General features: G+C 37.5%; 1 protein-coding gene across 8 annotated transcripts in view; it reads right to left on the bottom strand.

Moving 5' to 3' along the window:
* Positions 1–27232, bottom strand: part of LOC131694293 (phosphatase Herzog) — a 160322-nt gene that overhangs the window by 39952 nt on the left and 93138 nt on the right. For 7 of the 8 annotated variants that reach the window (XM_058982908.1, XM_058982910.1, XM_058982906.1 and 4 more), the window contains exon 3: positions 7278–7544. In XM_058982908.1, coding sequence (XP_058838891.1) covers positions 7278–7544 — 267 coding nt within the window. The remainder of the gene's footprint in view (positions 1–7277; positions 7545–27232) is intronic. The other variant, XM_058982911.1, reaches the window with a different exon arrangement.

The raw sequence follows: 27232 nt of genomic DNA, 5'->3' as shown, positions 1-27232 counted from the left end.
ACAAAAATAATTGGCGGGCCAAGGATACGAAGCCAAGATTCGCAATTATATCTGGAAGATGGGCTGAGTTGCGTCGTACCAGGGCCCTTTCTCCAATATTTAATGACGTTTTTTAAAAGAATAAATATTATGTTTTTAATAAAAAAACTGAATTCATTTTTTTTTTTGTTTTTTTACCACATGACTGAAAGAAATCTCATTTTTTATTGAACACTCGTTATCTCTACGTACTAGCAATCAGTTCATTATAACTATCATGCCGGAATATGGAGCGTGTCAGTTCAGTAACAGGAAAGTCATGTACAAAAACCTCAAACGACACAACATCAACTGCAAGAAAATTTAATGCAAGCCCGAGAAAATTCTCATGGGTTCAAACAACATATAACCCCATAGAAATTCCATGCCGTACCAAATTTCACAACCATTAAAACATCATAAAATGGACTCGAAACCTCATGCATAAACCCGAATATGGTTTTTATATGGGATCTTCCATGCTGATGATGTTTTCATGCGTTGAACCCATTTCAAACACTATCAAAACACCTGCAGTGGGGGTGAATTTGGATCATAAGCATGGGGGAATTATGGGCTTCTCGTTTGCTCGGGAGGCCCTCATTAGCATCAACTAAATCAACATCAACTGTAGTTGCTGATCGAATGCCGGAACAACGGAATTTACGCACAGCGTTTCCGACCGTTGTGATGCATTTTTGCGCCTTCAAATGAACAGTCAGTACCATCGAATAAATGACAAATAACACTGATATACAATCGGGACTCGTAGGTCCAATAATCAATCCAAGGCAGTTAATCGGCATCAATAGCGGGGACAGCATGGACGAAAACGATAAATGGAGAGAAAGCGGACAAGGTGACCCCCGAGAAACAGCAGGCGACGAAGAAGAAGAAGAAAGAAGATCTTTACGCGAAGTAACAAAACGCGCACACAAGATCCGATGAACATATAATAAATTCGATTTATTTATTCTATTCACACATTGTAAATATTAAAAGATCCACGGCTCAGTTAAGCTAACGCATTGAATCGCGTTAAATAAACGAAATATAAAAAGGGCACAGAATGTGTCAAGACGCTTAGTAGGAAGGCAACTCCACAAAACCAGGAAGCGTGTGCACAGAGCCGTAGCGTGCCTCCGCCAAAAGCGCCAACCTTAGGGGGCCGTTAAAATCTTGATCTGATTTTTGAAATAAGTGAAGTTCAGTCATGAAATTAGTAACGATAAAAGTATCATTCCCAGGTACACACAAAATTATGGTTTGAAAGTTGAGCTGAAAAAGAAAACCAAAGCAGACAGCAAAAAGGCGCATGACTGAAACTCTACCAAAAGCGTCAGAAGACTACGCTGCCGTTCGGTTACTCCAGAAGAAACGGTTGTATTACTTAAGAATAAAGAGACAAAAACTTTAAATTTCAATATAAATAGTGTAAAATATTGCAAACTTTTTCCGTTCGTTTACTCAGTTTCATAGGAACTAGGGGAACAGAAATATCACATGATTTTTGGTGTCCCTGGATGCGTTGGAAACTCTTTGTTTCTTCTAAATTGACCAGGTGTTGTTTGCTTCGGATTTGTGACAGAGCTTTTTCTTGCTGGTCTATTCAGCGGCCTTTCAAAAGAGAATAAAATATTAATACGAAGACTCATTTGCTTGCAATTAGTGCAATACTGCATGCATGACGCACAGCACAAACAACCGATCATACAAGCGATCCTTGTCGAAGAAGACGCAAAGTAGTCTCACCAAAAGGTCACCCGACACTAGTTTCATGGTCCAGTGCGATTTTCGCTCATTGGACCAAGAAGTTATGGAAACAGACTATCCCGTCTTTCAGTAGATCGTCGCATACCAAGTTGGAATCGATAACTACACCATCGATCTCAACTTTGTGAGCGGGCATGTAAACGCGTTAGTTCTTCATGAATGTTTTGTCGTCAGTAATGTCACTTGTTTGCTTTAAATAAAATACCACAATTCTGAGTTTGTCTAGGCGAACTTCCGAGATATCTGGCACAGCTGAATATTTCGGCGTCTTGCAAAACATTAGAATACTTCGCGGACTATCTTTGATTCGAAAGAACATCGGATACGGTCGAACCCAGTTCATTATGTTTGAATTTAAATGGAAGCTCGGACCTTTGTCGACGAATCTTGTTCGACATCTATTTTAGGATTATTTGGGTCAATTGAGGAGTACACTTAACATATGGTAGAGTGCCAGTAGTTACGGTCTTCCTGAAATTTAAAATAGCACGCACCTGTATTGATACTTTGAAACAAATCCACATGCAAAACTTGAGCGCAGTCAAAACACAATGTCATGAAGCGTCGAGATCTGGTGTAATTGGGCTTGAGTTTGGATATGTAGTTTTCATTTTGTCGTGACTAACGACTTACCTTTCAATATAGGGGCCCCTTTTCAAAATTTCGGAAGAAAAATGATGTAAGATTTTGAACGCTTATATCTTTTGTTGTACTGAATGGATTTAATCAATTTCTTCGGCATTTTGTCGAAAATATTTGTACCAATGTTGTATTAAATTTTGGAATATGTAGGGCATTCATTATCAATGTAAAAATAGTGTTTTCACAAATCTTTCGAAAACGACTCAAAAAAGTGAAAATTTTCAGCCCATCCCGCATAGAGCCGTCAAAATGGTGCAGCAAATGAACAATAAAATAATGAAAAGTTTATATATATGTCCACTACATGTTTGTTCCTTTGATTATTCGTATTGGGTTGCTTGACGAGAGCAGTTGGTGGGGGAAAGCCAGCATATTAGTTTTGGTTATGCCATTAGAAGCCGGACGGAAAGGAAAGGCTCATGCACGCCACGAGAACGAACGAGAAAGCGATAGTAGTGCATATTAGCGAAAGCGTTACGTACATTTTAAACCGCATAAGAGACGTGCGTGGTCGTGAGAAGCTGCATCGGACGACCAATCAAATCGGCTACCACCGTAGAGAAGAAAAACGTTGGTGGAGGTGGTGGTGGTGAGAAGGCCAAAAAGCCAAAGGCTAAGAAACGCAGTCACTGAAAAGGCGGTAGTAACTGCCACTAAAAATGCCACCAAAACATCGAAGGCTGCAAAGCGTACTCATTCGGTGTGAGCTGCGAAAGGGGAAAGATCGTATGGATGTACGCAGTAAAAACAATCGTCGGCAAGGTTTGAATTGTTTTAAAAGATTCCCGTCTTGTATCAACACAGTTATCCACAAACCGTCCTTATTAGGACGAATGCAAAATGGAAAAACAATTTAATTAGAAAGTTTCTTTTATTAACTACTATTAAGTTTGCGCTTGGTAATTCTGTACTTTTACCAGTGAATCATAAGAAAATATTTTTCTAATCTACAAACCCGAAGGTTTTTGCAAATCCTTCCAAGAAAATCAGTGAATGTGGCAACTCTGCCACTAAGCGAAAGCTACACCAAAACGAATGATGAAAATATTTTCGTTTATCGAACAAAAGGACGGCCTTCCATTTGCATTGTAAAGTCAATAAATAGGAACAGCTTGATGAAAAGTGTGCTCATTCGGTGTGAGCTGCGAAAGAGGAAAGATCGTATGGATGTACGCAGTAAAAACAATCGTCGGCAAGGTTTGAATTGTTTCAAAAGATTCCCGTCTTGTGTCAACATAGTTATCTACAAACCGTCCTTATTAGGACGAATGCAAAATGGAAAAAGATGGGTTGGTAATGTATATGACATAACAGGGGTGTCGTGACCACACTTCGAAGTTATTTCAAATCTTGCAAAGCATAAATTGACATAATTTCAATGATTGTTCCTTTATGAATGAAATGACAAATTTTCAGGTCAACGCGGCAATAACTTTGCAATTTATACAACAATTTTATATTTTTAGTTATCATATATTAACTGTCATCTCTTCCAAACAACTTAACCCTCTGCTGCCAACCACGTGGTTTTGCAGGGTTAAGGAGAATCATTGTAAAATGTCCAATACATGATTTTATGTTGTTACCTCCACTAAAACCACTTCAGAACACTCCCACCTGTCATACATGTAGGGGAACATGGGGAGACTTGACCAAGCGCAAAATTCTATTTTTGGCTATGGCGTCTTCTATTCGATTCTTAATTTTTTTTCAAAAATATTTTTAAACTTGTTTCGATCCCTTAAGGTAATTTAGAAAGTTTGGAGTAAAAAATCCTTTCCTTGCAGAAAATATTACGTGATTAATAAATTTGCATTAAATGATGTAATTTTTTATCAAACTTTGTATGGACATATCTACTCGACTACTAATTACTATTAAAGGACTAATATCTTAATCTTAATCCTTGTGAAGCAGTGAAATGATGTTACATAAACTGGAACATTGGAATAGTTATTACTAGAATTCGCATGAAATTGAACGCAATAAGTAATGTTGGGGAGACTTGACCAAGATTTGATGGGGAGACTTGACCAAGTGGCGATCAGCTGAAGAAAGATACAAAATTCTTAATATTTATTATGCTTTGGTATCTACTGTTAATGTTAATCACGTCATAAAAAAATCCCACCTAAAACATAAGTCGTTATATTTTAGTATTAGTAAACAAAGTTAGCAATAGTAGGACTGATTTCGTGACGTGTGAACATGCAATGCAAGCAGTACAGTTAATCCTTAAAAAGAAATGCATTTAAAAAAATCAAAATTTATCAAATGCAACCCTTTTATATTTTTTACTGCTACCTAAGGATCTCGACAATTAAAAATTCTGCAAAAAATCATGAAGACGCGCAATAACTTTGTGCATTATATCTGAATGATTTTTGGGGGATTGAAGGCTTTTTTAGAGATTTATGCAGTTTTAGCTGAAAACCTGGTCAAGTCTCCCCATGTTCCCTACATTGTCTGCATGTTGAAATCATTATATGAAATTATTGACCTGTATTCAACGCGGAGAACTCGGTAATAAAATTGTTTTGCTGAATATACTAACGAACGGGATCCCCAGGAAAATTTCGCTGAGCCCGGTGAATCGAACTTAATGCGTAAAATTTAGCCATTTGAAAGAGATACAAGCAGAATTTTAAGAATATGAGCATCGCGGTTATGTCCCGGACATTACCCGCCACTAGTTTTTCGCTAAGCGTGTTCATTTATGTACGGAAAAGATTCCGATGGTTGTTTCTAGAGATTTTAACATTGATATTTCAAAGCAAGAAAATTGTTCTTTTCATGAATGAATGTCTCAACGAGCTTAGAATCCAGCGCATCCCCTATCAACGCAGACGCCAACAACAAAGGTTCTTTTCAGAACCACCATAATTATTATAAAGAATAACTTGAAACATTCCCACATATTTCATTGAGTATCATTCGATTTGAATTACAAGTCAAACGAGTAGTCACGACACTCCGGTTATGTCCTAGACATTACCCACCCATCTTTTTTATGTATGCCAAATGTTTTAAAAATGAAATGTCGAAATCTGATGTCAATTCGAAAGGAAACAAGTTGTTTGATTTTTATTTGAAAATTTCAGTTTAAAAATTAAAAGTACCAGACTTATTAAAAAAAATAAACATCAGGGGGCACAAAACTGAGATTCCGCCAAGGGCGCCAGAAGACCACGCTACGGCTCTGCGGTGTGCATCTCGTAGGCCAGTATATAGCAGTATTTGTCCCGATGGTATTCTGTATTCTCCAAAGTTTGGCCAACGGACTTCACTCAGTCCTAGGAACTCAAGCTATATGCGGCGCGCCTCATTGACGTGTTAAATACCGTTAACCAAGAGTCTGTTCTTCACCGACGACTTGAAATTTTTTCCGTTATACGAAAAGAAACTGATTGCCGTGTGCTACAGTATCCGATTGGTACCTTCCACGAACGGCTCGAAAAAACTACGATGCGAAAAAAATTTGTCACCTATCATCGTACCAGAAGCAGTTTTATTTTATCCACAACGTTGCTGAGACACAGCTACAGCGCGATAGAAATTACAGTTGCAAGTTGCTACAAATATTTACATTCAATTTAATTTAATTTGAATTAAGTATCAATTTTCACGACAACTTTGTCCACATTTTACCGTATTTATTCAAACTTTCTATTATTTTGGGGTGTTTGCTAATTGCTGTCTTCATAACAGCCGAATTAATTCTAATTGGGTGGAGTTGTTGATGGGCTGGGGGTACGGGGTTAACTTCTATCAACACGAAATTCACATTGTTAGCCTCGCGCCATTCCAACACGTTTCGAGTACGCAGAACGTCAGTCCAAAACAGAGTTGAATGCGCTTCTTCAACTTCAACTGGCAACTTCCTTTTAGTTCACAGTTTATTGTGCTAGAAGAGATTTAAGAAGCGCTTAATTCACCATATCAACATATAGCTTGGCAGATCGGAATTTTCTAAGCAAATTTTGACTTTTTCTGATTTTGTTTTGAATATGCTCTGAAAACTACTATCAATGAGTTGACGGAAATCTAAGTTAGGAAAAAAATATGAATATGAAATATTCAATTACGTATCACCCTCGTTGGCAAAATCTAAATCTAAACTGCAGCATTTATTCCACTTAAGCTATATAAGTATGCTATCATCCATGCCTTAGCTATTCAACACAAAATGTTGCTCCTGAATAGTGCATCCGGTTTTTCTTTTTCCATCTTCCTGGCTGATGTACTTCACCATCTTCGCATCAAAAAGAAACGACTCCTTAAATGCAGCATAGTTGCTCAAACAAACGACGGATCATTATGCCATAGCAGCTCATCCACAGAATGTTAAGCTATTCAAAAAATAAAAACTATTCACCGAACCTTGAGAACTCATGTAGTACAGCATTGGCATTGAGGGAAAGTTTCTCTATACACGCTACCACGCCGGGGTAGTAACGGCAGTAGCAACTTGTTTCGGTGCCTTCATTTCACCCCGCCCCGGTTGATGTTTTTTTTTCTGTTTTATAAGCTGCATTGAACTTGAACTTTGAAGGATTCTTTGCCATGCCTTCCCCGTATACATAAGCACATCGCAGGAAAACAGGACCTCAGCAAACAAGTTTATTACGTGTCGGTGCTGACTTTGCGTCTAGACTATATAGTAAAGGTGCTGATTGAAATTCCGCAGAGATTAAAATTCCGGTCCGTCGACACGGTAGGGTTGAATGTAAAATTTCTATTGCGCTCTAAAATGCATAAGCAGTAAACGCCACACTGTCCCAAGTTTGAAGCGGTACGGTACGGTGTTTTACACAAAACTTATTTCATCTCGTTCGAGCACTTACCTTAAAACTGCTATGCACTAACGTTTCGTCTAAGTCTATCACCATGCACTTTTTGTGCATATCGGCGTGTCGGATCTGTGGTAGCAAGTATCGTGGCTGGCCCTGGATCGGCGGGGGCGTGATCGAACCGTCGATTGGGGTACCATTCTGGTTGCTTTTCGTCCGTGCGTTCCGCCAACAGCAGAAGATCGTTTCGAAGAAGCCCCGTTTGGGTGGTTTTAGCCTATCTACATTGTTTGCTGAAATGGAGGAAAGGGAAAAATAGAACTAACATTACAATAATGGAAAACCATGTCGGAGGAGAGAGTTGGTGGGCGAGTTATGCTTTCGAGAATGTATCAAATCCTACTGTTTGAATGATGAATGGTTTCATGAGTTTGGAAACATAAAAGAAATTTAATCATCGATTCATCAAACCAGTGGCAAATGACGCTAGCAGTTATCTAATTTGATCTAGCCGTGCTAGCTTCATGCTATTTCGGAATTTTAACTTGACATGCATAAAAGTTTTTAATTTCTCTTATTCCAATTTGGCAAGCTATGGGTTTACTTCGTTAACTAAAAATACGAAAAGTAGGGAACAAAATTTTAGTTTGAAAACCGGAAAAGATTGCGTAGTGAACCGAAATCTCTTCTCCTCACCTTGCCTTTCCTACGCGTTTCGACAGTCTTGGAAAGTTACTACCTAATTAAATTTGCATCTCATTGCCAATAGATCTAAAAACACATTTACTCCCAAATACTGGGTGCATTTGGTAGGATAAATGCATGTTGCTATCCGTTTGCCAACGATTGTAATTTATATTCCAACTGCCGAATTGGAAGAACGAAGATAAATCTACACTCTTATAGGAACATATTATTGCGAACAGTAACAAAATAGCAACTAAAAGGCCAAAGAATTCGCACTGCTGTTTGTACAGAGCAATCATAGGATTGTACGGAACACGATCGTTTGCTGATAAGATAGGTTATCTCTGTCGGTAAATAAAGTACCTTGTGAAAATGAATGCCAAGTCGTTGTTTGAACGCACACTAACTCCACAAAGCAGTTACTCTGCAGCCTTATTGAATTAAGTAATAACTAATTTGATTGGATTCATTTGCAAAATCCCAGGAAATTTCTACAGTAGAAATTTTTCCACAATGTGAAAAGGAACAATATGAAACAGCTAATGCCGAAAGATTTAAATTTAATTCCGTACATAACAGTGTCGGTGGATAAACTGAATTTTCTTCGCTATAGTGCGCACTTGTGTCACGCTGGCGAAAAACCCAAAAAAAATCATTTAGTTATCATTACATATTATTTTTTCTCATATCTATGATGCAGCTGTAATCATAATCGCAATTTTTAGGAACCAGAAATCAGGAATCGCCATTTTATTCAGGGATTTGTGCCTTGTCGTCTCGTCATTTCCCTGATGGGAAGGGAACTCGATCGGAATGCAATAACACAATTATAACAGAATGCAAATTTCGTTGAAAGTTGTGTTATAAATTTGGTTTCGTTAGTAGTTAAATAAAGACAAGTAGCAACGCGAGATATAGTTTTAAAATCTTTTAGTTAAGAAAAAAGAAAAAGAAAAGAGGTGAAAAAAGATGGAAATGGGGAATAACAACACAATATAATCACTACACAAATCAATAAACTGCCTGAAATCTTCACTTCCAAAAGAATAATCAAACCTACACATTAAGCCAATATCTTTTTATCACACTTGGTTAGAAACAATAACATATTCTTGAGTTTTAGCTCCCTGAACACAGGTTCGTCTATGTATGCAGAACCACAAATTCGGATATGCGATTGCCATTACTGCAACGCAGTTACATATCAAATGATATGAAGTTCCGTAATCGGATTCACAAAGATCAGACGAATAATACTCAGCACGCTGAATAGTAGCCATGTGATAATGGAGTATGCAATGTCCACTCAGTGCCTTGACTAGGATACTACAATTGTGTTTGGAAAAATGCGACGAATTCTTTGACATTTTCGGTTTTACAGGTTTTTTTTGCCTTTCTCATATAAAGAAAGGCTATGCAATCACTGTAAAAATCGACTTTTTAACCGAGGCCCGGAGGGCCGAGTATCATACACCATTCGATTCAGTTCGTCGAGATCGGCAAATGTCTGTGTGTGTATGTATGTGTGTGTGTGTGTGTGTGTGTATGTGTGTGTATGTGTGTGTGTGTCATTTAAACTCACACAATTTTCTCAGAGATGGCTGAACCGATTTTCGCAAACTTAGTTTCATCTGAAAGGTATAACGCTCCCATAAGCTGCTATTGAATTTTTAGTTGATCCGACTTCCGGTTCCGGAGTTACGGGTTGAAGAGTACGGTCACACAGCAAATTCCCATATAAACTGGTACCACCATGATTTTCAAATGATGTAAAACATATTAAAATTTATGTAACATTACTCTAGTTTGCGGGTCTGGATCACTAATGATCAATCAAAGCAGCTTTGACCACATTGGCCACCTATGACGGTTCATGACGCCCTCGGGGAACCCGCCAAGTTCCTAAGCTAATATCACACCCATTCCACAACGAATTCTCTACCGATTTTTACGAACTTAATTTCAAATGAAAGATACAGTAATGCCATTGACTGCTGCTGAATTTCATTCGGTTCTGACTCTTGCTTCCGGAGTTACAGGGGTGTTAGTAAGGATACACTGGAATTTCCCATATAAATCGGTACAATCGTAATACCTCAGAGGCTAAAAACTATTGAAATGGTCACCAAATTACTTCTAATCGTAGATTTAGATCACTGATTGCCAATCAAACATTCTTTGAATATATTGTCCACTATCGACGATTCCGGAAGTCCGGAATTCCGGGCATATTCCACAATTAAAGTCACATCGGTTCATCGGTGATGACTGAACCGATTTTCTCAAACCAAGTCTCAAATGGAAGGCAAAATATGCAGTTGAGTATTGCGTAGCCAAACCCTTCCCCCCCCCCTCCCCACCTTGCCCTTACACCTCCCTCCTTCATCACTCCCCTCTTCTTGGATCACCCTCACGCCCAGATTTCCTTCATCCACCCCGTATACCGAAATAAGATGAAGGATTTCTGACGCATCCTCCACACCCACTCTACTAAACCCCCATTCCCTACACGTTCAAACGCATTCCACCAACCTTTGCAAATTATAATCACATGAAGATAACATTGAACTCATGCTTATTAAGCTAATTAAATATTATTCTTTTGCCTTTCTTATATAGAAAGGTTATGCAATTGCTCCAAAAACCGACTTTCTCATATAACATTCGACTCAGTTCTCCAAGATCGCAAAATATCTGTGTGTATGTATGTGTGTATGTATGTATGTGTGTATGTGTATGTGTGTATGTATGTGTGTGTATGTGCGGATTTGTTAACAAAATGTCCACATCGGTTACTCGGAGATGGCTGAACCGATTTTTACAAACTAAGATTCAAATGAAAGGTATAATATTCCCATAGGTTGCTATTGAATTTCATTTTCAACCGACATCTTGTTCCGAATTACGAGTTGAAGAGTATGGTTACAAAACAAAATTTGTTGATTTTTCCAAATCGGTTTCTCGGAATTTTCTGAACCGATTTTGACAAACTTAATTTTAAATGAAAGGTCCATCAGCTGCTGCTGAATTTTGTGTGGATCCGAGTTCTGGTTCCTGAATTTCAGGGTGATACGTACGATCACGCAGCAAATTCCGATTCTAACGAATTCTGCGATGAATGTAAAAAGGTGATTTTTTTTCCAAAATGTAAACACAACTGTTGAATTTGTAGATCTAGGTCCCCAACAGTCATTCAAAGTCTCTTTGGCCACACTGGCCACCATCGACGGATCCGGAAGCATCCAAAGTCAGAATAACGGTTATATTGGTTTCTCGAAAATGGCTAGATTTGCTCAACTTAGTCTCAAATGAAAGGTGTTGCGTCCCCAGAAACTGATATTAAATTCCATCTCCATCCGACTTCCAGCACCGGAGTTACGGGTTGTGGAGGTCGATCACATAGAAAACTCCGATTCAAACCGATACCGCGATGAATGCAAAAAGGTGCTCTTATATATACTTACCAAGTGTAATAAGAATGAAAGACATTTCCATAAAGTTATATTGTACGAACCAGCTATTAAATCATAGTTTGGAGAAATGAGAAAGGCACAATTGCACCTCTAGGTGGATTAAAACAGGTTTTTCTTTTACCGATCACCATCGTGGGTATCCGGTGTTACACAAACAGTGCATAAAGGATTCACTGCTTCCAAATCTTAATTTCTCTATGTGGATGTTTCAAAAGCACGAACATACACAATTTCATGGACATTATATTTCTGTTAACATAATTAATTAGTCTAGTTAAATAAAAAAAGACATCCGACATCTTAGTGAGCGTATTTTCGTAATATCAATGATATATTCTCGCCATAGAGACATTCGCTATTTTGGAATTTAACTTGAAGAAAAAAGAGAACAACAACTAACGCCCCTAGTGACAGAAACCCCGTACTATTTTATGTACCACCTCGTGGGCCGTGATCTCGAGAGCAACTTTGCCAAAGTCACCGACCTATGAAAAAATAAGGACAGGAGATACAGTTTGTTGAAAATATTCCAAACCCACTAGAACCGCCTAACAGAGCTTAAAAAATGACATCCCTGCGTGAACTTGAATGGAAACGAAATTCAATTTATGGCCGCTGAGATGAATGAAATTTTTGGTTCGTTTCTCTCCTCATTCGTTCTCCCGACGCAGCGCATTCAAACTCGGCCATGTTCGGTTTCAGAGGCAAACTGAATTTTGTATCTATGCTAGCTCTGAGAGGGATTATTGAGCAAAAGTGCACCAGATATAGACTACGCAGTTCACTTATGTAGAAGATGCCAACTTCTGCCTTCAAACCGTCCACATAATAAGAAATGAATGCTTTGGTTGGTGAAGGAATTTATATTTCCTCTGCATTCAAGCATTCGATTCTGCATGAAATTTCAGTCAGTTGGAAAGTGAATGAATGAGGGAGGCGGTGAATCTGAATGTTGGTTTCGGTAAATATAAGCATAAATAGGTAACTGATTTTGAAATTTCGCAGCACTGCCGCCTAATGGTAGTACTCCGAAATATTCGGTGCACCACCTCGTTGGTTTTTTTTCCTGTGAAACTTTATTGAAACCTTCAAAAAATCGGAATCTTGAGATATAGTAACGTGCTCACTGGCGCTGTCTACGGGCAGAATTTTAAACTATTTAGTTTTCCACAGGCTAGCTCTTGATATCCTGGTCAAGTTTGCGGAAGAGAATTACGCTCTATATCAGTGGTTTGCAGCCTTTTTCATCCAATGTACACCCTAAGAAAAGTTGTCACAATCGTGCCCCGATTCGACCAACTCTGTAGAGCTAGAGTATCGGAATAGCTCCCCGTCAGAATCTATCACTACAATAGCAGACGAGACGGGAAATGTCACTCACTAAAACACTACTTAAGCCCAATTGCAGCGGGCCGTGATTCTGAATGTGATATTCATTGTCCGGCTCAGAGATGTGCCCGCGCCACAGTGGCGGGTCTTCAAACAAAAGTCGGATAAAACCTCAAATGTTACTTAATTTGGCTGAAAATCACAATTCAAGCTAATTTTGAGATGCTGAGCTCATTTTTGATGTCAAAAGTCGTAAAATATTAAATGCATTTTTCCATACAGTGTCATTGAACCTTTCTTATAACTATGATCCCGTTTTCATGATAGATTTTCCGTTACTGTTCACCAATGTCAGCAATATCATAAAAAATTAAGAACACTACTTTAAATCCATTGTATAACGTGTTGGTTTACTGTAGATTGTCTAACTATTTTACACAAAACACCATGCGCCTCCGCATCAGCAACAAAGCTTCAAAATCTCCTTAAACCTTTTTGCGCACCAAGGCGCAGAACGAGACCATGATATTCGAACAGTAGAGGTTATTTACCATACAATGTATACTATGTGACTGTTCCGAAATGATTCCGAAATTTGTACAGAATACAATAGTGAAAAAAGTATTTTTGATCTGACCACCTCAAATCTATTTAAACTAAAAAGTCATAGTTCCAAGCAAATTTACCAAATATATTTTATTCACTAAGCAAGTTCTTTCGTTCCTCTACACAATGAAACTAGTAGTGCTAAAATCGGATCAAAATCAAAAGAGCAACATGCATTTGAAGTGAACAGAGCAATGGTGGTTTCGGAAACGAAAATCATTAGTCCAAACTTTGCTACGTTTAAACTCATGTTAAAAATCGTGTTCTTATCCAATGATCATAAAATTTGGATATACATCATTCAATACATGGAAATTTAGGAAAAATATAAAATATCAATATTTCAAAAATAACTTTTTGAGGTTTTGGCCAACCTCCAGCCACTGTGCGGCGTAGGGACTTCACGAGTGCGTATAAAAGCGCGAAGGGCTAGAGCGTTTGTAAGTCAACGCGTTCGATCGTATGGGCTTTTGTATGTCGCGTGTGTACACTTTTGTATATATGAATTCGATTTATAACAGTGCGTCCATTTGTTTATTCGCGTGTGCTATTGGATGATCGCACGCGGACCATGACTAATGCTTAATTTTCAGTGTATGGTTCAGATACTAGAAGAGAGCTCTCCAATATCACTAGAGTTCCCGGTTATATCGTCATGGAACGTGTTGTTTAGGGGATAAAAGTGACATTTTTTTTGATTGATCCAACTTAAGGCTTGAGTCTATGCTGTTTGGACCGAGGGTAGTGGCTACCTGTCGTGATTCATGGACGCGCGAATGTGAATGATTATTATTGCATATTCGCGTTTGTGACCAGGTTTGTGTTATTGCGAAGACCACGAGCTTTTGTACGTTTGGAATGAGATAAATTGTGAGTGTATATGAGAGAGTATGCAATTGATTGTGTTAGTGTTAGTATGAAACTAACTTAAGATGTAGTATAAAAATGAAAAGTATTATATGTTATGTTATTTTTGGTATACATGAGTAGTGGAAAGGTGCAAACTAATAGAAGTACAACAAAAGCAAAAGCGAAAGTAAAAGAAAAGAATACAAGTAATGTACAATCAAACTACTTGAACTTGCCTAAATGCCAACAAATTTTACACAAAAATTCATTACAAAGAATGGAAATTTTTTGGATGACAAATAAATCATTCAAGTACACGAGAATTTATATACGAACAAATAAAACACAATTTATGAAAATCGGTTGAGTAGTTTTTCGAGATTCCGAGGACCGTTCATCGTAATGGTCCTTTTCAAAAAACTCCATTCCGAGATAATCTCGTTCAAAGTTTTGTGTTAAATTCATTCATGGACGGAACCAGCGCACTGCGAACGGCTGTAGTTTGAAATCCAGTGCTGGATAAAATTTCGCACAGATGACTTCGAAAGTATGTAAAATTATTACGTCTTAAAACATAAAAAATAACTCAGCTTTGAAAAATTAGCTCTACCTTTCGGTAGCCGAACCAGCGCACTAAGTGCACGTCGTTCTGAAAAACCAAGCGAAATTGTCTCTGTGAACAAAGGTCCATGACCTCATGCAAATCACTTGGAGATTCAATCGTCGAAAAATACCAATGAAATCTAGTCGCCAAGCCCTCTTCGTGGAGGTCCCTGTTCATAAGTTTGAGGAAACGATATGTGACGATATCTAGCGAGACGTTTAAATTATCAAAGACGATGTACTTAGTTACGAGAGACGAGTTACATCTAACACCTCTGGTAGCTCGTGCAAATGTTGGGCAATTTCCTATACATTTAGTATGTACTGTATCGATTTTGTTGGCTATTTTCGGCAAATTTGAGACTAAGAGAAACGAAAGCAATGAAATTGAAAGACGGATAGGTAGTCTAGAGCGAATCAGTTATAAACTTAGAACGGAAAACTAGAACTAGGCAGGCTCAAATGGGCATGATCAAAAGGAAAATGTGAAGAATTCTTCACATTTTCCTTTCGATCATGCCCATATGAGCCTGCCTAGTTCTAGTTTTCCGTTCTAAGTTTATAACTGATTCGCTCTAGAATACCTATCCGTCTTTCAATTTCATTGCTTTCGTTTCTCTTAGTCTCAAATTTGCCGAAAATAGCCAACAAAATCGATACAGTAGAACCTTGCGGCAATTAAAACATAGTAACACATTTAGTATGTGCAGATTTGTACTACTTACTTCGGCGCCTCTCAAATAGATATCTGAGCTGCCCCAAATTATGTGGTGGGCATTTGCATTACAGATGTTTATAAGTGGAACCCCATTTTTGCCACAGTATCACGCAACCCTTTTGAAATCATCAGAAGGTGGTGGTCCCTAATGCGGTAAATATATCGAACAATAGATGTATTTCCTGTTAATGTTATCAAGACTCATATTCACCGTGACAGAACAAATATTGCGAGTTGTGAGGTTGGATATAAGACATGCGTCAATAGCTAGTATACATGCACGAGGCATTGCACGTACTATATTTATGGAAAGCTACGAAGACGGTGTTAAGTAGCTGTCCAACATAGAAGTTTCGTTTATGTAAATACGGTTCAAAGCTATGGAAGCTTTTGCTTCCTCCACAAGGCGGGATAGATTCTTAGTTGTTAATTGGTGCTACTCTGACCATATTCGATCGCAGTACTACATATTTTATCACCAGCACTTGTTGTACAGCAACTATAAAATACCAAAAACTGTGACATATAGCAAACCCCGAAACTGGTATTAGGAACATTACCATCAGTTGAATCCCACGATTTGGGAAGAAACCAACGTTCACTGTGCCAAAGATTCGCCTAACACAGCAAGGGTAGGAATCACGCACTCAGCATATTTCAGTCCTGCCAGCCATTCAGACTTCGGTGCGGAGAAACACCTTAGTTTGAAAACTTGTGTTTCTAGTCGCCTCCTACGACATGGGACCAGAAACCCGATGAATCCATTCTTCGCTGAGAAACTCCAGCCAGCCGGATTCTACACGGCCTCTAGGACGGTTTTGACCGGAGAAAGATAATAGACTGTTATCAACCTCCTAGTGGACCACAGCCACTTGGACGCTGCTTTAACCAACGGCCTCAAAGTGGTAGTGCGATAGTAGGATTAGGGTGAAAATGGGCTCATTACCCCATCTTAAAACTTTCTTATTGTAATAGATAGATAAATATGTCACATGTCCATGTCTTACAAGAATTTCCTGAAGTACAGGGTTTAAGATCTATAAGCGCAATTATTAAAAAGTTGTTATAGAAATTATTGTTTTCTGCATACACCTTGAGGTTCGCGACACTAAGTTCGATATGATATTTTGTCTTAAAGGTCATCCAATCATTTTAAAATTCAAAATGGCGACTTCCGCTTTTGGATAAATCTCTATGAATCTAACAATATGTGCATTTTCAATCTGAGCCTAAAATATCTCATCACATCTTTCTTTGAAAGCCATGTGTTGATGGATCTAGGGTCCAGATGGTGCACACATCTCTCTAGCGTCTCCGACAGGTATTCTGTGCAAATGCATGACTTCAACCTGTCCTAAAATATAACATTTGCCTATTGGTCTGAATACACTGTTATATAATTGTGGCAAAAAGTACCTAATGTTTAATCCTTTCATGCCCAACTTTTTTCTAGTGCATGTAGGGTTTCAAAACTATTTTTCCTTGAAAACGATGGGGTCAAGAAACTCGAAAAACCTTTTTTCATAAAGGTAGGTGCTTTCCTTGCAGTGCTAGAAGCTGCCCAATTTTTACCTTCCAATGCTCACTACAATTCTCCTAGAGTATTTACAATAGTCCAACTGCGTTGAAAACGTAGCCAAAAATAGACTAAATTGATAAGTTTTATCAGTTTTCACTAATATTGCAACATAACGAAGTTATATGAAAAATTCATTTTCCGTCGTAAACGTAAACGGTCCCTGGCAGCACTGCTCCATCGGAGTTCAATCAGACTAATTGCAATAACTTCAGTTCTAGAGCTGACCCTTATAACTGTTAATACTCAAATGAAAGCCAATAGTCACATTTATTAGCCTTACTTGTTTTTGTGAGCAAATCTTGCCTCAATCAAGAGTTATAACTGTTTAAAAACGTTGTTGTCCACAAACAACATGGGCATGAATGGGTTAATATTTTTTTAAAGTGGTAAAATCACTTGGACATGTGCGCTATTATGCAAAATGTTTATTAATGTTTCATCTAAAAAATAAAAAATTTTGAGTGTAAGGTGTCAAAATGGCGGCTTTCTCGGAACAAGATTTTTCAAATCTGCGGGTATTCTCGTTTTTGAACCATTCAGCCAATCAAGTTAGGGTTTTGCCCGCCTAAAATAAGACAACATTCCCGGGCGCTGTAATCTACAAAATCGCTATATTTTGATCATTAACGATTTTTTACAGCCGGCCAAAGCGGAAAAAATCATGCGAAAAACAATACTTTATTTTTAAGTGGCCGCCATTTTGTTTCTATATCGAATTTTTTCATATTTTTTTAGGTTGAGGCGCCTCTACGGAATGTAATCTTCATGATCGTTTTGGTTTGCTGCTTATAGACGACGAATTGCGACCTGTATTGTGCCGGCAGATGAGGTCGGTTTTCAAAACACCTTTTGCTGGAGCCGCCATTTTGGACGCCATTTTTGACACCTCACACTCGAAAAGTTTTATTTTATAGATGAAACCATTTTAATCTTCAAAAAAAATTATCAAACATTAGATACTGTTTTGCACAATTATATAAGAGGGCCTCCTTAATTTTTTCTGTCGAATTTTTTACAACTTTTATCGAGTTTTGGGCAACCGAACACTCGGCAAATTATTTGTTTGCTAAGATTTCAGTAAAAGCTTTAATTATTTACTGAGATTCGGAAAATATTTTGAGCATACATACAATACATGAGAAAAAATTAAACTTTTCCGACATATCTATATAAATATTTACTGATTACTCGGCTATGCGGGAAATTACCGAGTTCAAGTAAGCGTGAATGTCAAAATGAGTGCAACGTTTTTATATCACACTATGAATTTCTATCCGGCTTATTATATTAGGGGAGCACTCTATTTACAACTTTCAAAAATCCAAAAATATAATATGATATGGGGCATTATTTGTGACAGGCCCCTTAAAACCACTTTTTTCATCATAAGTTTTCTTCTAGATTTTTTTCTTTATGTAAATATTCTCGAACATTGTTTGGACTGTTAAACTGCATTAATTTGCTTACTATTAGGGGAATTAAACTTCAATCTGATAAGACGAAAAGAAAGGGAGTTCTATTTCGACACGGAAAACCGATTCATCAGAATTTCAACTAAAAAATTAAATGAGTTTTTAATTTCGTCTAGTTAATATTTGGGCAAACTAATTTTTGTTGAAAACAATAATCCAACGCTATTGGTTTGATGCTATCAGTTTCAGTCTGGACACGAACCTAGCTCAAAACTTAAAAGGCCTACCTGAGCTAAAGCTTGAAACGCTTGTCTCAGCTGGTAACGCTTGTTTTAGTCCAGACACAATTGCATATGCCGTTACACTACCTTTTCAGCCAAGACACAAACGACTGGAATTCAACTAATCTCATTGTTGAATTAAACTGCTTCATCGTAAAATACAACATAGGATATTTAAAACATTTTGTTTCACCTACCGACGGATGAAGGTATGGAATTAAATTGTTGAAATACTCCGCATGCCAGTAATTCACACGTAAATATAATATAGAGTTATGTTTCTCATAATATTATCTTTTTATAAACTGCACTCTTAAATAAGACGAAATAGCCAAAGTTAATTAAGGAATGTTGATTATCAATTGATGATTTCACTTTTAGTTGAAAGGTATAATTTTAATTTCTTTTCTATTTAGTCAGCCAGCACTACAAAAAAACTTCATACTTATTCCACATCTAGTTGGAATCTCAAGAGATGAAATATGATTATCATATTGCATATTACTATATAATCGACTAAATCTAAAATAGAATGATTTTGACAATTTTCGGCAATACTTTCAACTTTCAGTATACATGTATTGAAAAAAATTTCAATCAAAATCATCCCTTTATTGAAATATTTTTAAAGAAAAACTAGGTAAAAGCAAAATGAGGTCAGTTTAATTTCTGTTTTTTTGTGTGTATTGGTTCAGATAGTTGCGTCCAGGCTACAACAAGCTTTTCAAGCTGAGACAACTACCTATCTGCAACATAGTTACTGTTGCTAGCTTGATGTATTTCAGTAAGGTGTGTATCTTGGCTAGTTTGCTGTCATTTCGTATGATGTGCGTCTTGAATCAAAATCAATAATAATTTTCAATAACTATTATTTGAGAATCTCGTAAAATTAAGAGAAAATTTAGTTACGTTTTTCATTTTTCTGTTGAAATCAACTAATTAGGTAAACAAGAATTTGTTTTGTTATTTTCTTCACCGAATGGTTTTCAGCGGAGAAACTTTCTCGAAGACACCACTGTGCTAAAGTTAACAGTTTTGATGCAATCTAAAAAATCCTTTTTTTGCTCTTTGGCACTGGTTAACATGGCACATGGTTAACATGAGAGTCAGATTAAGTAAAATTTTAGATTTTGTCCGACTTTTTTTTCGATGAACTGCCACTGTGGTTGGTTTGGGTGTACCCTTCCTGTCAAGCAAAAGGGGCGAACACCACAAACAACACCTTTTGCTCATTGATTTTGACCACCCTCGGGAGATAGACATGTTGATCTCAATATGAAAGAATAATACACAGGTGACATTGATTTAGGATCGTTGTACGCAAAGCATCTCCCTTATATAATACCCGCCATCCGCAAAGGAAACCACAAATACGACAATAAACCGATCAATGTTAACCCTCATCTCACTGTAGCTTTGGGCCTAGTGCCGTAGATAAAAATATGGGCACCTTCCCCATATACCTGCACCTACAGCGACATGGGTACATTTTTGCGGTATCCCATATCTCGGAGCGCCGTAACAAACCGGCGGACAGAATAAATATTAGATAAAGATCGTATGTGTCGTTCGACGCCGGTTTGTTCCTCTTGGTTGCGAATATATATTACTATGCGATATATTGCAAACCGGCAATGCCGCACAACGAAACGGGATATAAAAATGACAGTGTTTTATATGCTGGAAAACCTTTTACACATTTTTCACGTGGACTGTTGTAGCTGTAGAAGTATAGTCTATTTCAAATCACTAACTTCAAATGATGTCTTAATCACGATGAAATTGATTACAGTATCTACGATATGAAAACATTCAATTTCGACTTTAGTGGTAGACAATTGGTGTTTTCGAAATAGTATCGGTTGATGAAGTTTCAAGACTACAAAAATGTTCAAATTCAGGCCGGGTCACGACTTGAATAAAATTATTTCTAAAATATTTGTACTTTACTTTGACCTTGTATTCTCAAGTATGTCTCGTTGTGTCGTGGAACCTTGCATTCCCGTGATGTTGTATCAACATTAAGATAACAAAGTTAAAAAGTTTATAAATGTGTGAGCGCTTTAAAATATTCAATGATATCGATAAGATTGTAGACCTGTGAGTAGGGATGCCAGATATGAAGAGAAGTCTTCATTTTGAAGACATTGGAAATGTTATGAAGCCATTTTTTACATTTTGATGACAATGCTCTTCGCAAATCTTTCTGGTTTCTGATAAAATTTTTGCTCAAAATCAACAACCGATTTCGACTTCTGGTCCTTGAAGACAAATGATTTTTTATTAAATGTGAAGACATTTAAATATATCTGGTATCCCTGCCTGTGAGAACTTACACGTGAATATACCGAATCTAGCTACGAAGGCACAGTGGTCCGAAGCCAGATTTAGGGATAAAAAAATATTTGTGATTAAACCGTTGCTTCTTATCCACGGATTAAACAATCTGTATCAAATGAGGCATCTTTTAATATGAGTGACATCATTTATATTAGCTGAGAATTCACTACAAAACTGTCTAAAATAGGCTATTAAAATTTGGGGCGGAATGTGGGGCAGCATTTTCAAAGCATCTTTGTTAAAGGGGTCAAAATTGTAAATTTCAAATTTTTGTTTTGGTTTAGTTGTACACACTGAATTTAGTTCGATAATTTCCGCGTAGGGAGCAAGATTTCTCTAAAAATATCTCAGCAAAGTGATAATAGTTTACTGATTTTGTTTACTGAGCGATATTATCTCTGTTTGCTCAGGAACACAAATTAGGTCTCCGTTTTTCTGGAGCTGGCGTCAATCCGGCGCTAGCTTAGTCCTGTGACTAAGTTAGTGTCGGATACTGGTGAGACAAAGTCGAAACGCAAATTCCATAACTAATCAATTTATAGGTTTTGTGCTCTTCCCGCGCAACGATGGTTTTGAACAATTTTCTCCTTAATGGGGCAAAAATAGTTTTTACCAAAATTGTTCTCCACTAAGGAGAAATATAGCATATTAAACAATTTCTACATCCTTTACCCGCAATGAACCCAACTATCAATTGTGAAAAAGTTTTGCCGATACTTAGCTTCAACTTATTAATATTCAACTAAGCTCATTGGAGACATCAACAAACAACAATTATTCAAACCTGTGACAAATTAAAATTAATTATGAAACATACTCATTAATGTAAGCCTGATTTATTATGGGTATCATAGTTCCCTCGTGGCATCCTTTTCCCAGGAACGGCCAGGAATCATTTCATTGTTTTGTTTTCCAACGATCTCATTAACATTGATGACAAGTGTTCGCACAAGCCGGTAGCTCGGTTCAATGTTGCTCAGGGGTGGTAATGGAGACCCAGCATGATAATATCCTATCATGCACATATATGCGAAGAAATAAATGCCTGTCGGGGACGCTGCAGCGAATGATGTGTAACATGACTGGAGGAAATGCAGATGCCTTGTTCTCTCGTTGAACCGGCTGCCAGTGGACAGGAAATTCATAAAAGCCATGCAGTGTTGATGAATCGTCCTCACATTGGCTGGTTAAATTGGTTATTATCGTGAAGAGAGGAAACCATGCCTTTCCGTATAGTGATGGAACATGCCGAAACATCCGACAAGTGGTCGAAACTGGTGAAAAGGAAAATTTCATTATAATTAATAAATTCAATCATAGATTCCCTTCCTTGTTCGGCATTCAAGCCCACCGACTAAATCTGGACTTGCTATATGGTTTTTCGAGGGTAACGTTCATTTTGTTTAATTTTCCATCTGAATACCTACTTACTCCCGTCACAGCGGAAGGGAAACTTTCCAAATTTTCTCTTCCAACTACGATCGGTTTCGCATTATTTTCGGATCGGAATTCCATTTCACCCCGTCACAGGCATACTGAGGAAGGCGGCGAGGCTTCACTGCGGCTGGAATGAAGTTAAACAGAGCGAGCAGTTCTCCTCGGGTTAATGTAATGGAAACGAGTCGCTATCACCCAAGTGGCAGGGTTCAAGCAGCGGTATTGTTGGAAAACTTTGTGGAGATATAAAAGAAAAGTTTTTTCGTGTCAACTGTTTGAATTGGGTGAGAAATAGTTGTGGCATACGTTAGATAAGGTAATGATGGAAGATGTCTAGAATTTGGAAAATGTTTCAAAAAGTTTGTATAAAAATGGTAGGATATTCCCTGAAACAGCACCACAGAAAATTTATGCACTTGAAAATGGAATCAACTTTCAGTGTAGTATGGCAAAAATTGGTAAGCACAGAGCAAGTTTACCGATATGCTGTTCCTCCCTAGGGAGTAAATTGGGTTAGACCATAACTTAAGAATGAAGGTGCTTATACCTAACTTTAATAAAGTTGGTTTTTTTGCGAATCGAGTCCCAATTTGCTCCCTGTTGATAAACAGCATGTTGCCACATTGGCTTGTTTGCCAAAAAAAATTCTATGTCGTTATGTCCTCATCAGTAAAAATCAGAACTTTTATACCACCGGGACATCAGTTTCGACCAGTTATTGTAACCATACACATCATTAATTAGTAGCGACTGGTTCAAATGGCACGTTCCCCATGTTGACCGAAGATTTGGGTCTTGCCGTAATTTGTCTTTTCATCATTTCCCTGAAGGGAAAGATTGTAGAAGTGGTAAGGTTAGGGATAAGGAAAATAACACAGAGAACAAAGACACTACGGAAGTATTCTTCACTTCCAAGGGAATAAAAGACGATGAGCTGATATATCAACACCCCCGAGAGGATATTGAGATAACGGAACGACTACACCCCCGAAGTCATTCAAATACGGCTTTAACTACTTACTGGGTTAGGAACAATAGCATATCCTTGAGTTTCAGCTCTCCATACATAGGTTCATCTATGTATGGGGAACCAAATACGAATTACCGTAATCAGATTCACAAAGATCACACGAATAATACTCAGCACGCTGAATAGTAGCCATGTGATTATTGAGTTTGCAATATCTAGTCAGTGCCCTAACTAGAATACTGCAATTGTACATGGAAAAATGCCAAAAAATCTTTGACATTCGGCAGACAAGTCTTTGTTTGAACGCAATTTTGCAAGCTACGCCAATGGTTGGCATGTTCGGATGCAGCCCAAGAACGAATCTTGTGTTTTTTGTCCAACTTATCGACAGTGGCAAAACTGCACACTTATTTTTTTCTGCCGAATCTCACCTTTTTGCATCTTTTGCCGAAATCTCAACAGCTGAGACTCAGCAATCATAATTTTTTGCTGAGATCTCAGAAAAAGTGACGTTTCAGTGCTGAGACTCGGAAAATATTTCACCGAAAATCAGCAAACTAATCTCACTTTACTGAGATATCAGTTTCTAAATTAGCTAACTACACAGCTGTTGGGAAATTACCGAGCCGAATTGAGTGTGTGGTTCTGGACCAACGAAGTCAGTCGCAGCGCCCGCTCTAACCAATTCGTCCGCCCATCCATTGCCAGTAATACCGCGGTATAATCGGGTACACGTAGAATTTGAAATGCTAAGTTGCTAAGGATTGGCAATGTTAAAACCAAAGTGAATTAGAATTTTTGAAAATACCATTTGAGAGACCAAAAATATAAGTCGCAAGAACAGAAAATGCCTTTAAAGGCCCGCTATTTTAAAGTATCAAAATCGGAAGCATCGGAACTTCAAGCATTAAAATCGGGCATATGTCCTTCAGCATAAGAATCGCTTGAAAAGTTCTCACCCGCAAAACTGGGCAAGGATGATTCTTCTGTATAAAAAATTGTTCAAAATAAATAAATCGTGCATAGAACCATCCTTATATCGTGACGTTTAATATTATAAGTTGGTTAAAAAAAGTACTTTGTAAAAATCGGAAAAATTTATTTCGGTTTTTATATTGAAGGTTTTTTTTGTCCGACTGTTACAGGGGAGTGGGCCAATCCAATGTTGACGGTTGAAGTTTTAATACGATTTTCATATTCTAATATAGCAGGTTTTACGAAGCATGCTCTATTCTTACAGCTTTTTTTGGGTCGCTCATTTAAGCCTAGCTTATAATATATTTAGAATTGTCTTTTTCTCTGTATATTATAGTGAAACAAAACAATTGTTTAACGATATTATATATAGAATTAAAAATGTCGCGTATAAATCATAGCTAGTTCATCATTTTTAAAGCAGGAGATTAATTGTTGTAATGAAATAAATAACTAAATAAATATATAAATACATATGTATAAAAATAAACAAATAATTCAACGCTGACGCCTTATGTTAATTCGAGTGCTGTCCGACGTCGCTCCGCTCAGTCGGACCTAAACTAATTTATAGCCCCTATGATTGAGTAAACCGGACAAACGAGTGGATCACAAGTTTGCATGCGAAGGACCGCCACTTTCGACGGTAGGCCAGCGGTCACCACGCCATCACAAATCATCATTGAGAAAGGAATCTAATTAGCTGATCAATCATCATATAAAAACAGCTCATGTTATAAAGAAGGAAAAAACACCAATAAAAATTAAAATTGTTACGTTTCATAATTTAAAATTTTATATAGTTAAATTCAAGTTCATGGTAGAAGTCACCGTTTGTCCAACATGAATACATAAGCTAAAATAAGTATAACAAAGTAAAGTGTATTGCTGAAGAATTAAAGCAATTGAGGTGATGAAATCTTCGAGGTTAGTGCTTTAATTTTTTTCGGTTTGCTTCGTATTATTTTTTTTGCGTGGCTTTTCAGTAATTTAAAAAATAGCATTATCCAGATTATTATTAAATTTAAAAATTGTCAATGCGCATAGTTTCAGACGACAACAAAGCAGTTAGGAAAGATTTCCGATCTAATTCAAAGGCCCTAAATTACCATGAAAACACACAGTCAATAGTAGCTAGAGAAGGCAAAATTAATGGTTATTAATTAACTGCAATTGAAAAACAACAGACAGTATGAAACAGTAATTGATCGTCTTGGTTGTTTGCTCTCAGTTTTAATCAAAAATATATTTCAAGAAAAACTACGATGAAATAAGAAACAGCGTGGAAAAGTTTTATTGCGCCTTACGTTTAATACCTTTCAATATTGTGTCTTTTCGACGTTTTGTCCATTTCGACCTTTGACCATTTCGACCTTGTGTCCATTTCGACCTTTTCTCCTTTCAATATTTTGTGACTTTCGACATTTCATCCTTTCGATCTATTGTCCTTTTCGACCTTTTGTCTCTTCGACCTTTGGTCCTTTCGACCGTTTGTCTTTTGGCCATTTGTCTTTCGACGTATTGTCTATTAGACCTTTTGTCGTTCGACATTTTGTCCCTAAACCGTCAAAAAGACAGTTGAGCACTGCATCTTCGTTAGACGATTATTCACCATTAGCAGTTCTAATCAAACTGACATGAAAGTCTTTCGATTTCGAAAAAAACCTATTTAATCTACTAGTCTCGTTAACACTTGAGACATTTGTGTAGAGGCTTTTCCTAACATTTCGCTTAGAGAATGGAAGGGCATTTCTATAGGGGGAAGTGGGCCAATTCGGACCCACAGCTGTTTCTCAGCTATGCTAATACTACGAAAGGCGTATATATAATTTTCATAAGTAACATTTAGTTTTGATGTAACACACGAAATTTGACGTTTATTAGTCATCGCTTGTGAACCAGAGGAACATGTTGTTTTGGAGTGCTCTAACGTAACGTTTTTCGGCTATGTAGATCTAAGATCTTATTTGTGTCAATATTAAATTGATTCAAAGAAGCGATTGTGTTTCTGAAACCGTTAGATAATATTTTTCATCTGATATTTTGTTTTTGGTAGAGCTTTTTACTGTGTTCACTTAATCGATGAGAGAAGAGTAAAAAAGACGTTGGCACAATTCGGACCTTTTGTCATGGTTCAATTCGGACCCTCTTTTCCACCAGATAATCACAATGTTTGTCAAACTGAAAAATTGATGGATATTGTAGAGCCAATTAGTTATAAATTTAGAACGAAAAACAAGATCTGGGCAGTATGAGCGGAAAGAAATCTGAAAAAATTGTAGATGGATGAATGCCGAAATATTCGTTCAATTCCTGACACATTTCAAAAAATTCACTCGAACATCAGAAGATTCGCCAGTGCTCCTCTTGCTAGATAATTGTCATTCGCATTGATCATTGGCTGCGCTCGAATTCCGCCGGGCTAACGGCATATTTGTTCTGTCGTTCCCTTCACACTGCAGCCATCGATGACAGCCATTGAATGTCTCTGTATTCAGTCCATGTCCAAATGTGTGTTAACGCTCATTGTTCGAATTGGATGTTAATGAATCCTGGTCAACCGATGACAATCTTCGAACTTCCTCAAATAATTACCAGAAGTATAGAGCTTTGAGCTGTGAGGTGAAATATTAAAAGCGAATTCACGAAGTGCGGAATTTGGCCACTTGATGCTGATTTATTTCAAGATGTCGCCTACCGGCTATCTTCAGTCACAGACAGACCGGAACCATATCGATTGCCGGAAATTG

The sequence above is a fragment of the Topomyia yanbarensis genome, chromosome 3 (assembly GCF_030247195.1).
Source record: "Topomyia yanbarensis strain Yona2022 chromosome 3, ASM3024719v1, whole genome shotgun sequence".
Lineage (NCBI taxonomy): Eukaryota > Metazoa > Arthropoda > Insecta > Diptera > Culicidae > Topomyia > Topomyia yanbarensis.
This window is presented reverse-complemented; position numbering and strand designations above follow the sequence as displayed.